The sequence below is a fragment of the Acanthaster planci genome, linkage group LG13, assembly GCF_054643075.1.
Source record: "Acanthaster planci isolate LZ-2023a linkage group LG13, COTS_SCS, whole genome shotgun sequence".
NCBI lineage: Eukaryota > Metazoa > Echinodermata > Asteroidea > Valvatida > Acanthasteridae > Acanthaster > Acanthaster planci.
The window spans coordinates 5,998,221-6,023,850 of record NC_141789.1 but is presented as its reverse complement, the minus strand read 5'-3'; the positions used below and the strand labels follow the sequence as shown (position 1 = coordinate 6,023,850).

General features: G+C 37.9%; 1 protein-coding gene across 11 annotated transcripts in view; it reads left to right on the top strand.

Annotated features, from left to right (window-relative positions):
• LOC110982478 (actin-binding LIM protein 1-like) overlaps positions 1–25,630 on the top strand; it is a 141,301-nt gene that overhangs the window by 63,288 nt on the left and 52,383 nt on the right. For 8 of the 11 annotated variants that reach the window (XM_022240900.2, XM_022240899.2, XM_087145096.1 and 5 more), the window contains exon 3: positions 22,200–22,383. In XM_022240900.2, coding sequence (XP_022096592.1) covers positions 22,200–22,383 — 184 coding nt within the window. Of the gene's footprint in view, positions 1–11,637; positions 11,767–19,365; positions 19,473–22,199; positions 22,384–25,630 lie in introns of those variants that run through there. The other 3 variants (XM_087145094.1, XM_087145095.1, XM_022240905.2) reach the window with 2 other exon arrangements.

Here is a 25,630-nt window from a genome sequence, read left to right as displayed (position 1 = left end):
GCAGCCCGCTGTACCAAGCTATTGGCCTAGAGGAATTTGCATAATGAATTGTGTTCACTTTTAAATATTCATTGTGAAGCCTCGGGAAATGAGTTGATAAAGACATACATGTACCAGTACAGTAGGAGGCTGTAAAAGCCAGCTACTAGTCTTTTGTCAAATGCTTTACATCCCATACTTGTGTACGTGTGTGCATGCCATGATACAGAGTAACATACAGTAGTTGCCACTGTGGGGCTATAATTACTGCTGTATCACTGCACTTGTAAACCTCACATGCTGCTTACATGGCACTTACTGTTTACCAGCTGTTAGTAGGAAAATCCACCCACAAGTCAGATATTCTTAGTGCTGCAGCCAAAATGCCAAACTGAACCAAAAATTATCGAATATGGCGCATTCAAACTGAACCGAACGAAATATGGCATGGCACTGATAGTACACGGAATGTATGCAAGAAAACTTGATAAAAAAGCTAACACGGTGAAAAATGGATATATATGCCGCATGGCGCACTGGCACTCAGCACATGTGCGTGTACATGTACAGTAAACTTATATGATGGCCCTGTATCACGTGATGGTTGTAAAAAGCTCGTGGTGAGAATTTACCAATAATCAACCAAGAACTTGCAACATACAGCATTTCCGCTGCAAAACAATTCTAAATTGTCACTGCGTCCAATTGTGCTTATGTATATTCAGATTTAGCATTATGTTTGCTAATTTCCGATGGCTATGCCCATATGTTTCATATTGGGCCAATGGTGCCAGAAATGGCCATGCAAAAGAAATTTTGATTGGATGCTGATCATAGTGGAACTCATGCTTGAAGGCGACTCCTGAGGGCTAAGGAATGCTGATTTTGCTGGGTGGCTGCAGCTAGTGCAGCGTTCCAGCATTCGAGAAAATGTGGACTAACTTGCCTTGCCTTTGATCATGTTTGATTAAAGTCATAGTGGGAATGCTTTGTAATTGAATTTTGCCAGATCTCCAAGTTGTTCGAAAATTTCAAGTAACAAAATGCTGTTATCCGTTCAAAACAGACTGATGGAAAATCGCCCCTTTAGTCACGTGGGCACCGTCCTCAGAAAGCATGCTAACTTGATACCATGGTTCTTCTTTGATTACATTGAATGCCATAGTTTGGTAGTTGAATCTGTTTTGTGAAATATAACCCAACCACATTTCCCTTGAAATCTAATTTGATCTTGTATCCTGTAAAGGAGGAAGTGCGCATTTGAGCATGCTGTTTTTCTGTTTTCACATATCCTATGATTGTTTTGTTGAGTCCAGTGTGGTCCAAAAAACATGCAGCTCTTGGTTGGCGAAACACGGTTGGAAACTGTCACACCTCCGACGGTAAATTTCTATGGGATTTAACTCCTAATAGCTAAATGAAATTTGGGGAAACAGTTTAGTAAAAAATATGTTCAAATTGAAGTTGCTCTTGGATTGGGATTGAAAGGAGATTCATTGCTTGTGTTAACCCACATGTATTTTATACACAGAAGTACTATGGCACGTTCGTAGCGAGCTCTTCAATGTCTCAGTGTGCATTGTAGATGTGTGTGCATGTCCAAACCCAAACCGAAGATCAGCAAAAAATTTCCAAACTGTGTCCAAACCAAACCCAAACCAAACCTTGGCACCTACTTGCAGCACTAAATATGCTTGCATAGTAAACTGTTCACACAGAACAGTTGAACTATTGCCTGGGTTAAGTACACATGCTCAAGCATAGCCTGCCCTGAAAAGATGGCAGTACGCATACATGTTAGTGAATACTTTAAATGACTCCTGAAATTGTGATGGCAAAGGAGCGTGCACAAAGTACATGCACATGTACAGTACATGTATGGTAAAATTAGTTAGTCATCTTCCACTGACTGAGGGAGCTAAAATTGACCATCCACCTTCAAACCATACATGTACATACTAGGTACATGTAATACATAATGATGTAAGTGATGTCCCAAAGTGGTCACTGAATTAGTTGAAATACATGTACTTAAGTGTGACACTTTACTACCAAATCAGAAATGTATTGAGTTGGTGTTGAACTGCAGGGGGGCAGGGAAGTGAATCCCTGGGGCTGTCCTTCTGTCTCTATGGTATGAATTTGACCCAGGGTTCAGTGCAGCAATGCTAATAATGCCTAGGATAAGAGTGCCAAAGGTGGGGTTTGAATAGACCTCTTGCTGATGATTTGCATTTTTTGTGTGGCAGATTCAGATGTGATGTCACCATGACCTTGGGATGTACATGTACACCGATCATTCTTTTATGTATTAGAAGCATACAAAGTATGGCACAACTTCCATGGCATACCGGTATGTGACCTGTTTCAACAAAATGAGAATAAAGTCATATCTCGCTCTTTCGTATTTTGAGGGTTCTATGTCATATTGAAGCAGTTTTGTCAGTTTTGAGGTTTTGTAATATTTGTAAAGAGTAACCTGTCTCCTGTTTAATTTCAAATATGATTATACATTTTAAAATGTCATTTTCTCAGCGATTTTGACGATAGCATTATTCGTGCCTTGTCTGAAATAGTGAAAATATGCTGGGAACAAAGGCACAAATCTGCCAGAATAATGTCACTTTGTCACCTGATACTTCTACCCGAAGTGTTCCATATGCATACCAGCTGTTTTCTGCTGAATAAAAATACCGATATCTCAATTTTTGAAAACTCTGACTTGCAGCTCTTTTTTTGGTGACAGGTCACATATTAACGTACATGTATATGTTTGATGTGTACTGTATTTGCTTTCAAAGGCTAGAGATGAACTTTAGGTTCCCTCTTTGTAGGTTGACAAGCTCCTCTTACCGGTATGGACCTGTTGTGTAAAGCTCTTTTGATGTTCTCATCCTTGCTCAAGACAGTTTTGTGTCTTTGTTTGTGCAACATTGATCTTGGGTCTGTTTAGTCTAATTTAAAGGGTCATTTGGTTGTCTAGTTGATTACTGCCCCAGTAAGTGGCTTCTTTTGAGGTGATTTTGGTTTTGGATTTAGAAACACTTGTTGCATGCATCTTGCTGAATCAGTATCAAATGTAGCATGGTGAGACTACATACTGTGTACAGTACATGTATGCTTGCAAAGTTGTGCAAACATCATTTAATGTTAGACTTTGCAGGGATCTGCAAAATATTGCAGTGAGAGAGTTATTATAAAGCACCTTTTAGTGTCAGTATAGCAAAGATATATTCATCAATAGGTAAATGAAAAGACTGACCATTGTATCACAGGTCCATGCTGTTAAAGTGTCATCTTAAGTATCTTAGCAACCATCAGTTAAACGAGTCCTACCAGGAAATGAATGAGGTGAACACAGTGTCTAGCCACTCATCTCTACTTTCATGATGAGTGTGTACTTGCTAACTGTTCATGCAGGATTTGCCCCAATGGAAATAAAGATGAGGCTGCTGGTTGGACTGCTTTGGTAGCAAATAACTAGTAAATGGCAGCCAGTGTATAAGCAAAGTGGTAGTTAAGCATTTATATTGGCTCGATGAATGGAGAAGTTGAAATTAATCAAGCTGTTCCAAAGTCCAGCGTGTGTCCCTATTTCAAGCTTTGTACATTGCATGAAAAAGGATTGAAGGTCTCAAGATTTGCCGTTGTCAAAAATTGAAAGCAACCGTTTTATTATTAACTGATTGAATAACTTATCAGATAATCTCATTCTGCTTTCTGATAATAATGAACAAAATACTATGCAGTTTAATTTATATGCACCAGTTGTAAACCTCTTTGTAATTGGCATTTATGTGCTCTGTACTGTGTTCTATCAACACCTTACTTGCCCTTTTGCCAGCAATCAGTTTTATACAATACATTCTAGTCTAGTATGCTAGTGTTTCACAAGTACCAGTGAAGTAATGTTGTATGTGATATAAAAAATAATTGGGGGGGGTGAGGGTTCAAGTGTGAAAATGATTCTAAGTACATGTATACATGTACCATATTTATCAAGTCAATGTACATGTACGCATTACATGTATGTGAAGATGAGATTGAATTGTAAGTCAAAGTTTCATGTGCAAGTTGTGACACATGTTGAATGGTACATGTGGAAATGAACTTGGTAACTTACACAGGCCATATGCCAGTAGTATCTGCTCCAAGTGGAAACAAAAGGGGACGTGTTCCTTTGGTATGAACTCACTGCATTGGTGTGGAATTTTATGCATGTTTGGTGCAAGGCACGCTGAGTATGTGTAACAAATTCATGCTTCTCACCAGCCTTTCGTTCTTTGGGCAGTGAAGGTGCACTTCAACTCGGGGTGGATTGTTCTGAATTCAGAATGCCCTTGACCTACTTGTCCAGTGATGTTTTCTGAAGTTCTTGAAATAGGGGCTTGCCAGAAGGTCAGCAAATAGTACCAAGTAAAGGTCAACAAGTGCATCATATTATTTTTGTCAATAGCTTTGAAATACTCGATGGGAAAATACAGGCTTATGTAGGAAATTACATGTAGGAGATACATATACATAAATTATACCTTTCAATTGGATATATTAAAAGTTTTGTTTTACTATTCAAAGCGTATAAATTTTAAGTTTGTGTATTTAAATGTAAGTCAATCTGAAACAGTGAAGAAGCTGAAGAGGCTGAGGGACCTATTTCATTTTGCTACACAAATCCATTGCAAAGAATTTCTATGCGTTTTTGGTCTCCGTTGAAATTTAGTGAGTCAAATAGTGGTGCGATATGTCAAAGCTTTGACAACACATAATTGGCAGAGTGTCCACTTTATTCTTGGTATTTCTTGTACATAGGCCCTATACCTTCCTTGTTTTTTTGTAAATTCTACACCCTTGACTTTCAGCCCTCGCCTTCGTAAGGAATGTTAGGACAGTCTTTAGCTGTTTCTTTGCTTCGGATGAAAACCCAGACAATGAAAGTGCCTTCTAGTGTACATGTTATACAATTCGAGTGTGGAAAAAATTTAAAATGGAGAAAGGAAAAGAAAAGGTGAAAGAAAAGAAAAAAAGATTAAAGTGGAAGAAAGGTACCAATTTGCTTCAAAAATTGCCTGGATTTGAGCTTTTTTCACCATAAATGATTGATCAGTTTGCTGCTGATGAGTGCTTCACCCCTCCCAAAAAAAATTCTGGTGACACCCACATTCTATATTCTTTCAACCAGAGGAATTCCTAAAAATATTCATACCACAAGAGAAATGATGTAAACTCTATTATGCTTTAACTTGTTTGGTTAACTTTTCTACTTTTGGTCATTTGTGTGTAGATTAATTGGTTGTATAGTAGAGCATTTGCATATTTTTTAGTTAAACACTTCAGGAATAACTGGTGTGTCACTGCAAACGCTTCGAAAGATCATGCAGGCCTCGTTTGTGCTCACGCTTGCAATTAGTGATTATAAAAGGGGCCCAACTTCAGACTTGAGTTTTCAGACTCCGACTAGTAGGGCCGTGTCCAAATTACGGCTGGAAATTACGCACGAGTCTATGGCAGTGACCGCTGACAGTTCCCATTAAGTTGTGTATAAATTCCGGCTGTAGCCAAGTGATGCAGGCACAGCCTTAGACTCGGACTTGGAAATGGTCGATTCAAATACAACACTGCTAGGAAGGGTATTAAATTCTAGAATGAAATTGCAAATTTTGAAATGATTTGAACAGTAAGTAACAGTGTTGGCAAGACAGGCCATAATTTTGCATAGTAAAACTCTGAATAAATATGACATTGTTACATGTATATCATATTCTAAATGCATGGAGCAAAGTTTTCAGGAAAAACATTTTGGGGGGGGGCATGTATTGAAGACTTTCTGAGCCTTTGAATAATCATGATAATTCTTGGCTGGTTGGCATTTTCTGGGTTTACAGTTACGCATGTCATTTGAAGTTGTGGAATTGTCATGGTCTGCATTATTCCTTGGTTTCTTTGTATCCTATCCTGTTGGTTGATCTGCAGCTTTTAGTACTGGCATCGATATGTGGGTCATGTCTGGCTGGGATGTTGATTGAGCTCTGTTATCAATTTCACTATGCTGAAAAATACAGTGCATCACATAGTAGGTGAAGGGGAGGCTTCAAGCACAAGATGTTATGATTGCTGTGATGTGGAATGACAAACACTGCAACGTCTTTCAGCATGAAACACCTGCAGGATTGAGGCATTAAACTACCCAGTAAAATGAACCAGAATAAATGTAGTGGTTTTTGTGTTTTCATTGTAAATAAGGAGATGCACTGCACTTTATTCTTGTGCAGCATTTGTATAAGTCCACAATCAGCATTTGTATGATAAAACCTTAATTTCACTGCATGGACTGAGTAACTATTGTAAATAGCTGCAGCATAATAGTTTATCTACTGTTGATTATTTTTGGTAGGAGTGCACGTGTGTAGTACATGTATGGAAGTACATGTACATGTAACATACAAAGTTACGCTTGAAGTTGGTCGACAGTCAATGAGAATGGTGTTTGTTCTAGGGTATGTTAATGTACATGTATCACCTTTAAATCACTGTTACTAATTTCAGAGTTTTTAATCATGTTAAAAGTCAAAAGTCTCAGTATTGGGAATATGGAAAATATTGAAAGCAAGTCTTATCAACAAAATTAATCTCTAGTTGGAGTTAATGTGGCTGTTACATTAATTTTGCTTTGTCAGTGAGAAGGCTACGATTATATGAGAGGTAGTGATCAAGTGACTTTTCTGATCACAGAGTTAGCTCTCTGTGTTAGTGCAATAGGATGAAGTGTGTTGGGGAGTTGTGACTTATGAAAAAGTTTCATGATCTGTTAAAGCCTGCTTGTGACTGTTTTGATAGTAGTTTATTGGTCAAACAAAATTGGAGGGACTATGCTGGCATTTTGAGTTACATGTATATGGAGTTATTCATGTGTATAATATTCTATTATCTTGATGTTATGTGTGACATTAAGGAAAACAGATTCTAAGTTGTTTGGTTTTGTGATGAGCATAATTGCAAATGAGAGAAAGTTCATTATGCTGGATAACAAATTTCTGATATACTGATCATTGAAATATCCACAGACCTTATTTTGTGCTGGTACATGTAGATGCATATGTACAATAACAGCAGTGTGTTATATCAAAAGTAAAATTTGAAACTTTAATTTTGACTTACGATGGATGATTGGATTCTACAAACTCACGTAGCAGTTACTTTGGCAAATGACAGTAACAAGTATTTCAAATTATAGCCATTTAATTGCCCACTTAACATGAAAATTACATCTTTCTATATCCACTGATATTAACATGGATCAAGGAAGCATATAGCCATTGGAATAGCCAGATCATAGCTTGGTTTATTTCTACACTTCAGTGGCACAAAGCCCAACATTTTTGACACAGTGATTTGGAAGTTTAATTTTTGGTGCTAGACATTGATGGAATGAAGCACACTGCTCCGTATAATGAAATATCAGAAGCAACGGCGCACACAAAGACATGCTCTATTTAGCACATTCAAGCATAATTGTAAGCTGCCAGACAGTATTAATGCTGCACTAGGTTAGCTCTGTCTTCGCAGTCACATTAGAGAGGCTTTGTGATATCTGTATCCATTGCCCCCTCATGCATACTTATTGCCTCTAAGGAAAAGGGGATTTAGGGCTGTCTGTGCCCATTTGTATATGCATTTGGCAGTATTCAGCAAAAAGGCTTAGGCTGCATTTACTGTATACTAGAGGCTACACTGTGCATTAAGTTAGATTTTCTTGTACATTCTGGTCTGTCAGGGGAAATGGTCTCTTCATTTTAGGGGAACTGCTGGACTTACCAAAGATGGAGCTTTGAGATGCATACATGTGTACATGTACCAGTATCTGCAAACTGAAGATGATTATACGAAATAAGTAAAATCAAATCAGCACACGCAGATGTTAATTCAGGAAATGTGTGGCTGTTTCTTAGATTTTGGTCATTTTGGCCACATTCGAGAAAATTTTGAAGCATGTACAGTACTAATGAGTATTGAAAATAACTTGTCACACCATCCCCAGACTTCTTGATTTTGGAAATTTCCAAGTCAACATGTTAATCATGCATGCTCTATGTAATTCACTAAGAATGTCATGATCGGAGTAATTGTAAGATTGATGCACATGTTAAGATTCATTATTTCCTGTTTATTATACCAGGGAGGGACATGTTATGCTTTGTAAGTGTGTTAATATGTTGGACACTGGTAGATTTTACATGAGTGCTAATTTGCTCTGTAAATTGAAGCTACTGAGTGCATGTAATTACATGTTAAAGAAAAATTCTTTAGCTAAATTACCAAATCATCATCCACAATTCCACATGATGACTGTAAAAATTTAAATATACATGTGCTTACATGCAGAATAAGGGGGAAATTGAACACTCAATAAAGCTTGTAATGTTACTGACTGGAATAGCTTTACCTTCATGTTATTTTCTCTGATGTAGTGACAATGCACTGTATGCGTTGTTGATTAGATTGCATTATTGGGCTAAGTATTTACTTACTCCAGGACTTGCTTTTTTGCCAGTAGGGAGAATTGAATATAATTGAAATGACATAGTGGTGTTTTATGCCAAGGAAATAGGGCTACCTGTTGAGTTTGGTATTTGGCCTGTAGGATCAATCAGGCACACTGATAATAGCAAATATTTGAGTATTATTGGTGGTACAAATGATGACAACTCTGGTGATTAAAAAGACTTGAGTAGTGATGTATGTACAGTGCTCTCCTATTTCCAAAGGTTGATAAACTAAGGATTAAACTACCGGGTATTGAGACTGAAAATCACACAGAATCATCATTGTCATCATCATCATCTTCGGTTTTACGTCCTTCTTTCCCTGGAAGCAGAGGTTGGATGGGTCCTCCCTATAGTTGACTTCACTTGCCGAGGGGGTCTTACTGCATGTCTCCACCTCTCTCTGTCCAGCGCCATTTCAGGCCGTAATCTCAGGGCCCTCAGGTCCTCCTGGATGTTGTTGTCTTTCCATCGTTTCTTAGGGTGTCCACGGGGGAATTGGCCAGTTACCTCATAGTCGAGGACCCTCCTTGGCCAGCGTACAGGGTTCATCCGTTGTAGGTGACCATACCAGCACAGCCGGTTTCCTCTACAGACTTCTGGGATCCCTGGTATGCCAAGCATGTCTTGGAGCTCCTTAGTAGGCGGTCTGTCTGCGAGCCTGACTGAACAGATCCATCAGACCATACTATTGTCGTTCCTGATGAGTCTAGTTGTGTCCTCTACGGTCAAGGGCCAGGTCTCGCTGCCATAAAGCAAGACGCTACGCACGGCTGCGTTGTACACAAGTCCTCGAGTCTTGAGTGCAATGCCACGGTTGGTGAGGATGGGCCACAGGTCATGAAACTTTCCCCATGCTGACCTCACCCTGGCACTTATGGCATCATGACAACCTCCAGATTACCCAACCATGTCCCCAAGATAGCAGAAGGTCTTAACAACCTCCAAGAGTTGGTCTTCAAGTATAACCTCCTGTATGCTGTCTGGTGTTGCCACTACATTAGCTGGTCCTCGGCAAGTCTGGCACTTGAAGTCTGGATCTGACCTAATCCTTCCCTTCACTCCCAAGCAGCGCTTATGAACCCAGAGGCCACAGTACTGGCAGTAGGTGGAGTTAGTGCCAACTCCTTTGGAGCAGACTCCACATGGCCACTTTACTGGCGGGAGTTGGCTGCTTGCGTCATGGGAGCTGATCAGTACCTTGGTCTTCTCCATGTTGACTTTCAGTCCTTTCAACTCCAGGTTTGTTTTCCAATTTGACTACTGATCCATGGCCTCTTTTACAGTGTCAGCCATGATCACAAGGCCATCTGCGTAGAGGAGCTCCCACGGACAGCCGTGCGGGAATTCTCTGGATAGTGCCTCCGTCACGCAGATGAATAGGAGTGGGCTCAAGACTGAGGCTTGATGAACTCCTACTTTGACATCAAACTCTTGGCTGTACATGTTGTTGACCCTCACTGCAGAGTGGGCATGCTCATACATGGCCTGATCCACCTTTACTATCCATTCTTCAATGCCTAGTTGTCTCACCAATCTAGATTGAGATGCTGTAGTTTGAAAGAGAACGTCTTTCCCGGAAACTCAAATGAGGGATTTTGCTTGAATTTGTCTTGTCCTTAGTTTCAGCCAGAGGGTGTGAATGTTTCACTATGGATTTAGGGGATGCATTTGGTGTGAGGACTTAAACAGATTTGTATATCTTTAAATGCATTAGAAGCACAACTTTACTTTTGTGGTGAGCCCGTATTACTCCCAGCAAAATGAAATAGATGATCACGCAAATTGTGTTTTGGACAGCGGTCCTATTTTACTGGCTAGCAAAATTGATCAGCTCACTGACCTATTGATTATAACAGTTCAGGGAATACAATTCTTAAATATTCTTAACGTGTAAATGCAACCATGGCATGCTTGCCAATAATATAACCAAGGCATGGTACCCTTGGCAGTATGTTTGGGCGCATGTACAAAACAGTGAGGGCGCTTGCCCTATAGACACTTGACACACTTGTCATAAATGAACAGGGGTAATCTGTACGGTCACTGTACGATTTGCCTTGCATGCATGCATGCATGTGAGATGGCATGCTTATGGAGTATACCCTTGCAATGCAATGTTACTAAAAATACATGTACTGGTGTAACCTTAATTGAAAACTTGACATTAATTGGTTTGTTGTATGCATGGGCCCTGCGCTGTATTTGCAGTAGGGTTATCCTATCCACCGATGAACTTGCGATAGGAATACATGTAGTTTTTTGGCCACTGCTGAAATTGCAGTGGGGAAAACTCTAAAAATAAAGAGAAATTTGTTGTGAACTCCAACAATGGTTAACTTTATCTATTAATAATCAAATGGCTTAAATTTAAAGTTAATGCTGTGAGTCGGTCTCCCATGCCATTTCCAAGGACGAAATAAAAGACTGGGAAAGTGGCGGTGGCAGGGAGGTGGAGAAAATTGTTTCGGTGCAACTGGTAGCACCGTCTGTCCAAAAGTGAGGCTTGCCGCCTTTCGTACAAGGAACGCAAAAGGAATGCTGAATTCTGCAATCTCATTTGTATAAAGTTTGTTTTATCCAATTTGCATAGGTAAGACACATCGTATCCAAGTAACGTGTGAAAACATTTATGCCACGGGCCGATCGCATGATTGGTCATGGCTGCATCCACATGAGAGAATAATACAGACAAGCCGAAGGGCGTCCTTATGCATTTTCAGAGGAAACTGCCTTTTATCATTTACATACATGTATATGGGATAAAAGAATTTCTCTAAATGCTCTCCAAATTATATAAAAGCTGCTTGAACTTATTTTTTTGGTTTGCATGGAACATGTAGAAAGATGCATTCTTTTACTCATTCACCAGTCCTGAAACCATACTATAAAGAGGCAGTTGTACACTGAACTCTGAAGTCACTCTACAGTGCAGTTTAGCTGATTTGTGCTGGCTGTGTAGACCAGACCTTTTCACAGGCAATGCTAATCTGTGAATTAACCTGATCTTATCAATGAAATGCCAGAGCGATTTCCATGTATGGTATTTCAATGGCTCAGCCAATAAGTACAGAACCTTCATGCATAGTGTGTGCCTGCACTGGTCCTTCATTCTGTGTATTAGGTTCAATGAGTGTGAACCCATGGGTTTAGTTTGACAGCTACAAGTCAGGTCAACAGCATTATCACTTCCTCTTTACTGTTGATTGGATTACTGTGATGTAGTACAAGATGGCATACTTTTGCTGTAAGTCAATAACAGTTTAACAGGTGGCATGGTAATTTAATACTGTATGATCTTTTTCCTCTTTCTGGAATGTTTGTCAGGTAAAGGTAAAGGTAACCTTTTGGGCTGTTTTTGTATTTTTCTTGAGTACATGTGGGTGGGCATTCACCGTGTTCACGGGACAAGTTCTTTTGTGTGGGAAATTTGAACCGAGTTGTGGGAACATTTCAGAGTACCCACAACGTTTTCGGTCCCCACAAAATAGGTGAAATTTGGAGTGTAAAATGTATGTCCCCACAACTACTGTGCGGGAGTCTGGGTAGTGTCACGTTTATGTTTAGACATAATTGATGTTTATTACTGATGCATGCATGAGGTTGTGTGGGATCAGACAGTTGTGCTGCAAGAAGCTGTTGAATTTTGAACAAACATACAATCAAACAGCTGTGGGATTTTGTTGCATTATCTTAATTGATTGGATGAAGAAGTCATCTTGCTTGTCAGGAGTGGAGTTGGAATATCACACCCTCTAACATTGTCTTTCTCAGGCCTTCTTAGGCCTGAAATGAGGAAGATTCTTGTAAAATGTTGACTTGGATGAAATTTTGGCTTAACTTACCCTCTTCACAAATATACTGGTAATTAAAAGACAACTAAAATGGACTGAAGTGGAAGGAAAAGTTCATTCCCTGTGAAAATTGCACAATGTATAAGTGTACCTCTACATGTAGGTACACTTATTACATATTCTACAAAGTATGAGCCATTAGATAACAACGAACTTGGAGGGTTCTTTTGTTCCTGTAGGGAACAGCTACATGTAGAGGTGAATTAATTCACAATGTCTGATGAAATGAGGGCAGTCATGATTGATATGTGGAACACCAATGACTGTGCCCATCTTGCAACTTAATCAGATTTGATTAATTAAAGTCTGAAATGTTGGCATTTTTTTAACAGACCTGAACCACCTGTACATCCTAGCCACATAAAACAGATTGGGAAGTAATAATCCCCGCAGTAATTTTGAATAGATCTGTACATGGTGAAAAATGATAATATTATAACCATAATCAACAAATTAAAAACATGCCTCCAAAAATATTGGGTCCTAAATTCAGCAGTTTTGAATATCATTAGATTCCGTCAAAAATATTGACCGTAAAAACCAGTGTGTAAATCAAAAACGAACATAGCCAGTTGATGTGGGATTTTCTTAACCGAAAAAGCTGTTGGGGCAAATTCTTCATCCCTGCTATTGCACTTTCACCCAACCAAGCACGATGCGTTAATAGGTTAATGAAATAGGGAAATGAGGAAAGAATTCTAAAATGAGTGTACACATCCTCCGTGGAACAAATAAGGAAAAATCATGTGTGTTCACATGTCATCCGACGTCAAGTGGTTAAGAAAAGAGTACAAGAAAGGACCCCAAACCATCATCCTTTTATGACTTGAACAATCACAGTTTCATCAAGTATGTTTCCATAATCCTGGTCCAACATACTGAGCGCAACAACTTCGGGAGCTTGTCAGTATTTCATGGTGACATTGCAGAAACATTTTTGTGCCTCGTGGGCTGTTTGACCTTTGACATCAGCCCAGATATTGTGCCCTCTTTTTCATTCAATACTCAATTGCAGAAGTGCAGGGCTCCTGGATTTTCCATTCGTACCAAGATTTCTTAAAAGAAAAGCGGTCAGACTATATGGCGTTCTCATAAAATCAAATGCTCTTAGTTCTTAATTTTGACTTAATTTTAGGCAGGAATATCTTCAGAACTAATGGCAAAATGAACATTGCGCATGGCATTTTGGAGCCATACTGGTACATGTGACAACGTTTTCGGTATTGTCGAAAATCATGCCTTTTGCATCAAAATTCTCAAACATCATCAAAATTCTGTCAAATTCTGTCTGATGTTCACAACGAACATGTTGTACTCATTATCTATTTTTGATGCAGCCAAACTATCTGATCATTTTCGGTGATTGAAAGGTATGAGACCTGGTACATACTGTATGCTGGTGTAGTTGGAGTGATTTAAGACAGTAAGGAAATGAAGGGAGCCAGATCTCTCTTATCAGTTTTCGGTCAGTTTTGTACATTTTTTTTCGTGACGCACTTATCTTTAAAGGTCTTTTTGAAGGGCTTAAAATTAATTTGTTTAAAAATATTCTGAATTGTTTTTGTTCATGAGAGAAGTTTTGGTATCAAGTCATTTGGTACAAATAGTTCAACTTAAAACTATTAAATGAGTTCAAGTCCCTTTGATTTGCACTGTTAGCCAACCAAATGTCCACAAAATGTACGCAATCATTTTTATAATCTGAAGGTGGAGATTTGTGTTTAAATTACCAAAATCACCCTTTTAGAAGTTTTGACAAATGACACGAACTTTGCATTTTGGTTAATCTTTTGAAGAATATGCCATATTTCTGTAGAAGCCCTTCAAGGGGTTATCAGTGCCTAGATTACTCTCATTTTTGTCTTCCTCATGCTTTAGTATTACTGAGGTGAGAAATTATTTACATTGAACTTATAAACAACGGGTTGTTTAAATTCCATGTGGGAACACCCATGTACACTTTTTAATGTGCGCAATACCAGACTTTGCTCTATTCATATTATTAGTAATCAAGGCATCATGCTATGAATTATATTGTACAGGTCTACATGTACTGTTCAGTACATGTCATTATCATTGGTCAGTATATCATGAGTCTTGAATGGTGGCATAATAAACATGTCATGGAGGGGTACACATGTGCTCCTGCATGTGTGTATGACCCTATGTCCAAGAAACATGTATAATGTACATGCTGCCATTGGGCAAGTACATGTACATGTACCTGTATGCTTATTGGTTACTTGTAGCCATATCCAACTTTTTCAATATGATTTGCCATGTTAACATGTTGTCTACAAATGCTTGGATGATGAGACTTGAAAGTCCCTGACACCTCTTTTTCAGTGTACATTTACTGGTGGTACATGTAGCAGTTTGGTAGATTTCTTTGGATGAGGACCTATGAAATGAGGTTGAGAGCCTTCTACCTTTCTACCTTTCTGCTACATGTGCATTTTCAGGTGCAATACAATGATTAATGTTATACACCACTTGTAATGGCTTAGAATAACCTCGAATGCATGTGTATGTTTTCACAATATGTAGATATTGATCATTGGAAAAGTCACATGGAGAGTGTGAAATCAGGCTGGACTGATTGAACTCGGAAATTAATATTGAGTTACAGGGAAGAGGGGTGTGTGACCAAATTTTTCATGGGATTTGGGACTGGTGTATTTATGACTCACTTGGTGGTGAATGGTAATGTATGGAAGCATTTAATTACTTGCATTCCATACTAGCCAGAAGTATTGGCCTTGAATATTATTAAAGCAGTTATAGATATTTAGGTTTCATGTGTACACATTTACCCTCTATTTGCATGCTATTAATTAATATTATCAAGAATTCAAGATACGGTAACTTGTACATGTAGCTGCTCTCATTCCAGTGGGTACCAGTGGGCAAATTATTGTAGTGGATTGTATTGTACATTACACATACACTGTACATATACCGCTAGGTCTGTCCTCCAGACTGTTTATTTGATGTAAGATTCATTGTGTGCAGTAAAAGAAACACAAAGCAGTACATAATGCAAAAGGAGTTTTTAGTTTTGGCAATTCAAACTGCATTTTAAGAAATCTTTTAAATGCACATACATGTACACATTCAGCAGTGACCTACCACTTAAGTGCAAAGTTACACCAATAAGCCTTTCGCAAGTTAAATTTGAATAAATCTGGTGTACCGAGTTCTTTAAATTTACTTGAACCTAACAATTTGAATTCTCCATACTGAAGACACTGTTGCTATACCTCGTGATTCGGGGCAAGCTTTTACTTAGTTACATAAGAGACACCTTGCTACAGTACACTGTTCTTAATGGATAAGAAAGGCACAAAGGATCCAGACCATTCCAGAGATGGTAGTTGCTGTACAAGAGCTTACCCCCAATCACAAGGTATAGCAACAGTGTCTTTAGGGTTGGGAACTCAATTTGTTACGTTAATGCACAATAAGATAGCTCAGTGTACCAGATTTTATTCAAATTTGACTTGCAAAAGGCTTATTAGACAGAGAGTTGGCCCCTTACAGAACTGGATAATGGCTGTTACCCCCTTCTTACATGCAGTACTGTGGTTTCATGGAATGTATGTGCATGTCAATGTGTATGAACAAGTGTGTCATGATAATGTGCGTAAACTCTGACAACTTGTTTATTGAAACAGTTTTTCTGCTGCCCTCACACAGAATACTGGTGTGTAAGTCCAATATTTAACATACCAAATCCTGATCAGAGTTGATTAGTTATTCCTGGTATTTAGCCATGACCTTAGGAAGGGTTGCATCTTGCCAATAAAGTACTGGTATTTACTGATAACGCAGACGATGCTGTAGTGGGATGTTGTTTGTATTAAAGTCTGGAGCATGGTCACAGTATGAATATTTTGATCAAGTTGAACATTGACAAGACATTTTATGTATGGTATATTAATACTGTTTGCATTTGTTTTTAAATAACAGTCAGTTCCATGTTAATTCCTTTTTACATTGTATTTGAGGCTGCTTGTATTTTTTATGGTGATGGTTTGTTGAACATAATTTGTGGTTGTTTCAAGACCAGTCATTCTCCAAACAATGCCCAATGTTTTCTGTAGATGTGCACCAAACAACATGGGTGTGTACACATGTATTGTACATGTACCTGTAGTCTTAGGGGTCAGGCAGGGTGAATAATAACTGTATTCTTGCTGCGGGGGTTCTTCGCTGAGTGGGGTGATGTTGTTTAGCATGACGTTTATATGATACAAATTGAACAGCAGGAGTCTTCAGTCTATAGTCTGAACCGTATTGGTAAGGTCTGAGAAATCAGTATGAACTTGTATTGTACCCGTAGTCACTTGTAACAAGCGGCTGTAAAGAGGGAAATTTAGGGTTGCTGTCAAAAGTTAATGGTTGTTAAGTCAGTTATGTTAAAAAATACATAGTTTGATTTAATCAAGAATGTTTGTCAGGGAGCAAACATTTCTATAGGTGAGGGCTTGTTTGTATAGATTATAGACAGGGTCTACATTTAGGTGGCATTTTTTGGGCAATGTTTTGTTTGTTTTTACAGTGGGATTTCCCTTTTTTGCAAAGATTCTCGATTGTGATAAGCTCCAGATTTCTTCAGAAATATTTTTCTATCAGAACTCTCCAGTGATTTCAGCCTGTGATATGTGAAAACCATTATTCTTGCAGTTGGACCATACTTTGAATCACAGCAGATATGAAAGAAGATTGATATGAATAGAAATCTTGTTTCTCTATAGAACAGGTAGTGTTTGGGTATTGTTCTATTTACACGCTGCAGTTCTCATGTTATGGCATATTTACTATCAATAAATGTTTGAGTTTTTCAAGTTGAAAGAAGTATAGACCAGGGACAACAAATTTATGTTGTGAGAAATGTGAGAGACATTTGATTATTATTGACTGCCTTGGAGTTTTGTTATGTTGTGCCAATAAGTCAGAAAGATGAAGTTGTCAAAAGGAAATTATAAAGGTCCTTTGAGTTTTTTTTGTCAGAGTGAGAAGTTGCAGAAAGGGTCTGTTGTGGTTTGTGCCCTTCACTCGTATATGTGCAAGATTCTACACCTTCGTAATGAAAATGATGTGGAAGGTAGCATTTTAATAATGATAAATTCAAATTGATAATGACCAAATGTGCATTACAAAGAAGTACTACTTCAATTACATTAAAAAACAGGAATTGAAACCACTTACTAGGTAAAAGTGTTTGAAAATATGTCAGTGCAATAGCAAAGATTAACAAAACACCGAAACATACAAAATAGGTAAAAACTGCTGAAAAACAGGTCCCAACTTACAGCTTTAGAATGTAACTGATAAATAAATGATACTGTGGCTATGACAATCAACATTTGGTGTGTTTACACACAATTTTTAGCATTAAAATTAATTAACAGTCACTTTAAAACTATAGGTCTTTACTGTACACTTAAAAATGTCACGACATTGTTGATGACGAAGTGGACATTTCATCACATCATGAAAGCAAGATATGCAGCTGTAATGTACAAACGAATTGTGATTGTCAGGCTGCGAGAAAGATATTCCAAGTCACACCAGGCTCAATGACATCTCTTTTACTAAAGGCGAAAATAGCAAGAACTTGTGTGGGTTTATCCATTTGTGCCAATCCTATCTTGGAAAAAGTGTTCCGCATTGCTTTTTGTGTACATTTTTAAAATATTTCAAAAACATTTGAAACCTATGATGATATACGTGTATGGCAGTCGTAGCCTTGGCTTTCAAGTTGTTGTTGGTTTTCTGGGTTAGTGTCTCCCTTTTCCCTTTTGTCCATTTTGTTCCCTTTTTGTGACACACTGATAGTCACTAAATACACACACACTCTAAATCCCTCAACGACCTTGTTAGGTTTGAGGCTTCATAAGGGCACCCTCTTAAAATTCTATGGTTGGTTCCCAACCTTGAAAAAAATTCCTTTTTCTCTTCTGACCCTGCTTAGAGGACCTTGCCTGTGAAAAGTAGGGTGTGATGACCTGTACAAATACGCACTAAACATGTAAATGTGCAATACGATTTTGCCCGAACTCAACGACAGTCAAAATCCATGATATGGCATTTATACCAGACTGAGCGGTAATGTACCACGCCCAATGCACTGCATTTAAACATGTACGGAGGGACATAGGAAAAACAAAAACATACATGCACACACACTGCACACACGATCATGTATGGTGTCTTGACACTGACTCAACTGAGGTATTGTGTTGTGTGTCACTAAAATATTTCTCTGTACTCGGAAACAAAGACACTCATTATGGTACTCTGTCTATTAACAAGTGACAAGTATACATAGCACACTTTGCCTTGTTTATTCAGTCATCTATATTGCAGCAGCATGACATTTTTTTCAAGAATAATTTTTTAACCAACTGACCTTCCCTCAATTTGAAAAAGATATGAGAGCCATAGAACATAAAAAGGGTGCCCTAAAGGCGAGGATTGAAGCAAACAGGGACCGTGGCATTTCTTTTGCAGAACAGCAAGATATTACAATTCAATCCAGCTACAGCTGTTACCAGCCACATGCATGTACAGTACTTTATGATTGCTGCACATTTAGTTGATCTTTTATGAGTATTATGACTTCAAGCAATGTAGATCCCCCATTGAAAGCTGAAATGAAGTACAGGTGTCATTGATACACCCCCGTTAGGCTCAAAGGACACATTTTCAATCACTTTATTCTTCAAATGGGGCTATAGTAAATATACAGCTGCCAATTACACTAGCAGTTGAAAATGCACATAATGCATGATTGTGCAATTGGTTCTTTTGAAACTGTAGCCAAGGAGGCTGTGTCTAATACTAGTTTGAGTTATTTTTTACTTCTTCTTGTTTATAATGACAATTGCCCTTGTATATTATATATTATATTAGAGTTACAAAATTGGAAGCAATTATTTTAAAAAGGGAAGCCTGCTAATTGGTTGTATATCTTGCTCTGACCTCAGATTTGGAAATGAACTTGCAACTTTCAGAGTGTCTCTCATAGACAGAAATGTTTATGATTCTCTGATCTCAGCTACACACAATCAAACAATCGAACTGCCTTGGAATAGTAAGGACTGTATTAGTTATTCTTCACAATCTGGATATGATGGGATTGTTTATTTTTATTTACCCATATTTGTTTAACAAAGGTAATCATTATTTTTCTAATGAAACCTAATTATAACTTTCTTACCTGGACTGTGTGCTCAGAGCATTCATTAATTGCCATAGAAAATACTCGTATGTGTTACACATGTAGTGAACATCGCAGAATGAATTTTTTATAGGTTTTTTTTGTGTTTCTTTCATTGGTTTGAATGTAAGAGCAATTATTAAAATTGGCCGTATCATATATCAGATTAGGTGTTTGTTTCATTACAGAAGACAATGTTTCATTGGCCCATAATAAAATTATGATTATTATTATTATTGCTGGTCTACAACAGAATTTAAAACGGGTTACATAGATAAAAAAAACATTAAACAGCATACACAGTTCAGCTTAAATTTCAATTTACATAATGATATAAAAGACATTTAAAGCAAAGAAAAAAACACAAAAAGATGATTGTGTAGTGGAATTTACATAACAAACCTACATGTTTGTTAAAAAGGACAGGGATACATGACAAAACATAGGAGACAGATGACGAGAGTTAAAAAGATGAATTTATAAGTTTTGTGAAATAAGGGAGTGGGCTGTTGCTGAAGCGTTTAGTTTTGCAGGTGAATTCTTGAAGAATTCTTTGTAATCTAAGGTGCATCCTGTGATAACTTTGGGATTTATTAAACCACACATTAAGGCTATCAGAATTACAATTATTTTGAGCAAATTTAGTACACAGATCAATTCTTCTAATAAGAAGTGTTTCAAGTCCGAGGACATTTAAGGCCTGGCCGTAATAAGTGTACAATCGGTCAAGTATGATGTGACATACCCTTTTCTGGATTGATTCTAAGTTACCAGATTGAGAACATGTAATTCCAGAGTGCCACAAGGGAGCTGAATATTCTAAAACAGGTCTGATGTATCCTTTGTATACAAGAACGAGTTCAGCATGAGTTAGGCCACACTTTTTTTAAATTTCCTTAACATGAAGAGCTTTCTCAACAGCCCATTTACTCAGATCGTTAAGATCACTCTGTATCTCACTAGCTTTACTGATGAGTCTATTTTCGCCAAGAGTTGAGTCGTCCACATACTTCCAGCACATACTTTGGGCATCATTTGCTGAATTGTTAAACTAGGCTAAAAAAAATCAGCAGCCCAAGTTTTGTACCAATCTAGTTATCCCAATCCTTGCAGTAACTTTGGATTTTACATTTGTTGTCAGTGTTTTTGTGTATTCACTTTAAAAGCAAGCTTTTTTGTTTTGTCCCGAGCCTGTAAGAATCACAAGTTTACATCCATAATTGTAGATATTGTAGGCCTACACCTCTTGTGACATTACTAGGTCTGTGTTGTCATAAAAGCACTCACAATTTTGAAGATGTTCATTTTCTGGATCTGAACTTGGTGAGCATTGGTTCTCTGTGGCCCTTGGAGTTCAACAATATACTGTATTTTGTGCTTATATTAAAAGGGTAGCTGGAATGAATTTATTTTAATACAAACATTCAACATGTACCTTGTTTCTCAGTTAACCTCTTTTTCAACTTTTGTGTCTCTGTTTCAAAGGGTATTTTGCTGCCTTTTGGTTTTTATGCTGAGTATTTCTATGTTCATAAGAAAAACTGTGATATAATTCCAGGAAGAAAGCCTAAATGTTACATTAGTTTGTACTCTTAAACGTCCTGCAATTTTGTAGGTTTTGCTGGGCTACTGTAAATTTTTTCTTCTTTGCTAATTCATTGTTTATGTGCATAACAGTCGGCAGCATCAGTACTTTTCTGAGAAATGTTTTCATTTAGTAAATTCACGGTTCACAATTTAAATACAAAACCCTTTGCAATGAACTGTGTTTTCCCTGGATGACATCACAGCAACAGCGCCCTTAGTTGTCCAGGAAAGCATGCATAATTTTTATGTTTTTAAAAAAGTGCTCATTTCAGTGCATTTAACCAGATAGGAGTGTAAAAGATTGTTCATATGTTGGAGAAGAAGACAGAGTTGCAGAAAAACTCTGTCCAAGAAAAATTCATAGCTGCTACCCTTTAAAGAGATGCAAGGAATTCTGCCCCATCCATTGAATAAAAGAAAAGTTTTAGTTGAAATGTGTTTCTGACCTACGTTCAGAGAATGTTGATTTTTTTTCTAAGTCTCATGAAGTAAATGTAATAAATTATTATAGAAAAAACAGTCAAGTGAGGTCAAATTGTTTAATTAATGAAAAAAGAAATCCACCCCTCTTTGAATAAGTATTTTTTATCAAGCACTGTGTGGAATGCCACTCGTGTTTGACAGTGTCAAGCCATGTCTTTGTCATCACTTGCCTAGATTTCAACTCCCCTAAATACAGTCCACCACATGGTTGTGAAGGATGCAGTACCATTTACAAGTGCCATTAAGGTGACACTAAGGGTTGATGTTATGTGTTGATTTTTTTAATTGGTTAAAATGTGAAGTTAATGTTTTTCTTGGTTCCAACAGTTGCATTTAGCATTATTGCTATTGGAAAGTAAAAATTAATGTACATAAATTTAAAAGCAGAATCATCTTCATTCAAGTTGAATTATGGACAAACCGTGCGGGGTACTAACGAACATATCTTGATTGTGCAAAATGATCCTGTGCTGACTGATTCAAACTGATCACTCAGTGTATATTTCCTGCCTTAATTTGTTTATCCTGCAGTGTGTGCAAGTTCTCTCTCCCAAGGTGGCTTCTTCACCAAGGATGGCAAGTTCTACTGTGCCACTGATTACCAAGATCAGTTTGGTACCAAGTGTAAAGCATGTGGTGAATACCTAGAAGGGGAAGTTGTTACTGCATTAGGAGACACCTATCATAAATTCTGCTTTGTTTGTGCCAGATGTGGGTAAGTTTCACACTTCCTTGCTTCCAGTTTTTGCTTGTGTTTCTTGATGGCCATATACTAAGGTGGTTAGAACAGCAAACTATAAATGGAATCAGGCGCGAATGGGGGGGGGTGTCTGGAATCCCTTCCCCAGCTCTAACAAACAAAAAAGGTTAACAATGGGAAAAAATAATAAAAATACCAATACATGTGTAACTGAAGTAAGTGCACAATGGCCATGGTAAACAGTGTATGTCATGTAATATTTCATCATCGTGTCTGCTTTTCTGCAAAACTGAGACATTTAAAAAATCTCTTGCCTGACCTCCCCCCTTTGAAAAATCCTAGATCTGCCCCTGGGAATTTGTTCTTTGCACATATTACATTTTTCCATGTGCAATGGTTTATCTTCAAGGATTGCTGTGCCTAGCAAATACTGATGCGTATCATAAACCTTAAAATTTTCCGACAAAATATGTCAGTGAAACATGTGGTTAAATTTCAAAAGCATCAATCTTTTGTTAAAGAGTCGTTGTGTAGATCAGGGAGCAAAGAATTCCTGTGGCATATTTCAGATCCCTCAGGCAGTACACACTCTCAGTGGGTGCGTTAGAGCAAGCTACTTTTGTTAATACGAGTATACTCCTGAGCGTTCGAACGGCTGGAGTACGACCCGCGGGTCAGTGAGAGTATACTCTCGCTAGAGGGGGAGTATACTCCTGCACCCGAGTGTAATGCCCATGCATCCTGCTCATTTTAACAGGAGTGACCACGTGAATGCACCCCATGCATGTAAGTCCGTCACATTCCTCATTTTGTGACCCAGAAATATGCTGCCGAATACAACCAATTACTACAACTTAGAAAAAAAGAAATTTAGATTTGAACTCAGCTTACGTATATGTTCAAGTAACATGGTTCTACATACATGTACATGTACAATCAAGTTAACTGACTGTCACCTACATATGTCCCCTGTGTTGGATAATGTAGTGATACATTTACATGTACATGTATGGGTAGAGTGGGTGAGCCATGAACTCAACAGATATCTCTGACCAACCTGTCTTTACTTTACATCTATCCTAGGAGTCAAGAAAGTATGTTTTTATAAAGAGTTCACTACATGTACCGGTATTTCCCCACTTCACTCGACAGACTCGGTGTCCGGCTTGGCACAATTGAACACACCTATAAGTGAAATTTGGCAGAAATTAGTTGGGTGAAATTGTGATACCGGTCGATGATTATTTGAAAGGAAGTTTTTCTAAGTGGGTTTTTCTTTGAAACCTTCTTTTCAGTTATGGGTACTTTTACTGCAGAAGTTGCTCTTTTTTGTGTTTTATGAAATGAAGCATGTTACATTTTTTATGCAAGTGATTGTGTCATGTGATTGCAATTAAATGTTTGACCTTTTAAAATTTAATACATTCTCATATTTTGGACAGTATGTGCATTTTCTTGAAGTTTTAAAACTTTTCACATAGTTTGATGAAACCAATAGTTATCATGCTGGTTCATTGTGTGCATGTATTGCTGAGAATATTACATGACATACAGTGTAATGTCATTAAGCACCCAAGCACCTTGTGCTCTCTCATTCTCTGTATCATTTACATAATTGATTCCAGTTGTTTTATTACATCAAGGGAGACGCATGTACGTGTATGTTGTTTTTAATACAGCACTTTTATTACAGAAACTGCAGTGCTCTTCATGTGCAAGTTGGCATAAAGCAACCGTCGGCATTATGAGTGATGGTGCATGCCTTATTAGAGTGAACAGTTCATATGCATTTCCCATGCCACAACAATAAAAACAGCACAGGGGTATGTGAAAATGTGCAAACAGTACCACCCATTGTAACCAACATCATTTTTGGACAAGAAAACAGGGACAGTCCATTAACCAAGGGTGTATATAAAATCGTATTGAAATTGGAGGATTTGGGACTGTTAGGGTTAACCCTAGCCCCCAAGGGTGTATGTAAAATCATATTGACATTGGAGGATTTGGGACTGTTAGGGTTAATCCTAACCCCCAAGGGTGTATATAAAATCGTATTGAAATTGGAGGATTTGGGACTGTTAAGGTTCCGCCAGCCCCATAATGTTTGGACCATTCAAAGCCTTGGTTGTATAACCAACTGTCTGACAGACATCTTGCAGCTTCAGCTTTGCCCATGACATGCTTGTCTGTAACCAGTGTGACCCACATTTTTTTTACATGTGCAGCAGGCAATGGTTAGTAAATCAGGCTTTTAATGTTTTCTTCTTTTTCTTCTGACAAAGACATGGATGTAAATTGTAGAATCACGCTATAAGACATACAATATTACAGAACAATAAAATGCCTACATTTTGCACCTATTGACAAATTTGGGCATGTGATTGGTGTGTATCAGAAAGTCCTCTTTGTGGAGGGATTTTGCCAGTTAGTGTATAAAAGTGATTGCCATCAATGGTTTCCCAATGCTTCTGCTACCAGTATTATTAGGGACCGTCCTGCATGTGCACTTATATGCTCTGATTTGTAAACATTGTGGAAGTACACGATATTAGAAAGGTGGATTGCTGGTAAAGGTTTCAGCTCATGCATTAAACAGGCACACAACTTTTCCTCAGATCAATTGATTTCCTTGTTTTCACTTCACACTTATGCCATTAAAAATTGGAAAATAATGTACAGAGTCTTGTAAAGACTGAAATTTCATCTTTTGTCAAAGTCCAAGTTGCATGCTTGATTAAAGGATCAAAACAAATCAATGTGTAAGAGTAATATTTTGCAAAATAATTTAGTATAAAAAAATGGTATTTTTGATAGGCAAGCAGTTATGGTTTGCTCACATACATGTACTCCATTATTGAATACATTCACTCTCCCTCTTCTCACTTTGCATTTGAAATGAAAAGATACTGGTTTTTGCTTCTGGAGGTTATTGTGGCACATACACATGACTTAATTAAGGTTTTGTTTAGACAGGATACAAAAGATGCTTAGACATGAGCCAGTATGCACATCACAGCGTAGTGTAGAGGAGCCATGAAGGATATGCTTCATTAGTGCACTGTGTCTGGAATTTTTTTTGTAGTTTTTGCATGCATAGATCTTGTCAGTGAGAAGCACAGCATGTCACATGACTGTTATCCACATCTCTTCAACGCATGTCAGCTACATTTCAAGTGTCTTGGAGTCTCCTAATTTCATGTACTGTATTATATACAAGTAGTGTTCAACACGTGTGCATTTAATGTGAAAAATTCCAATT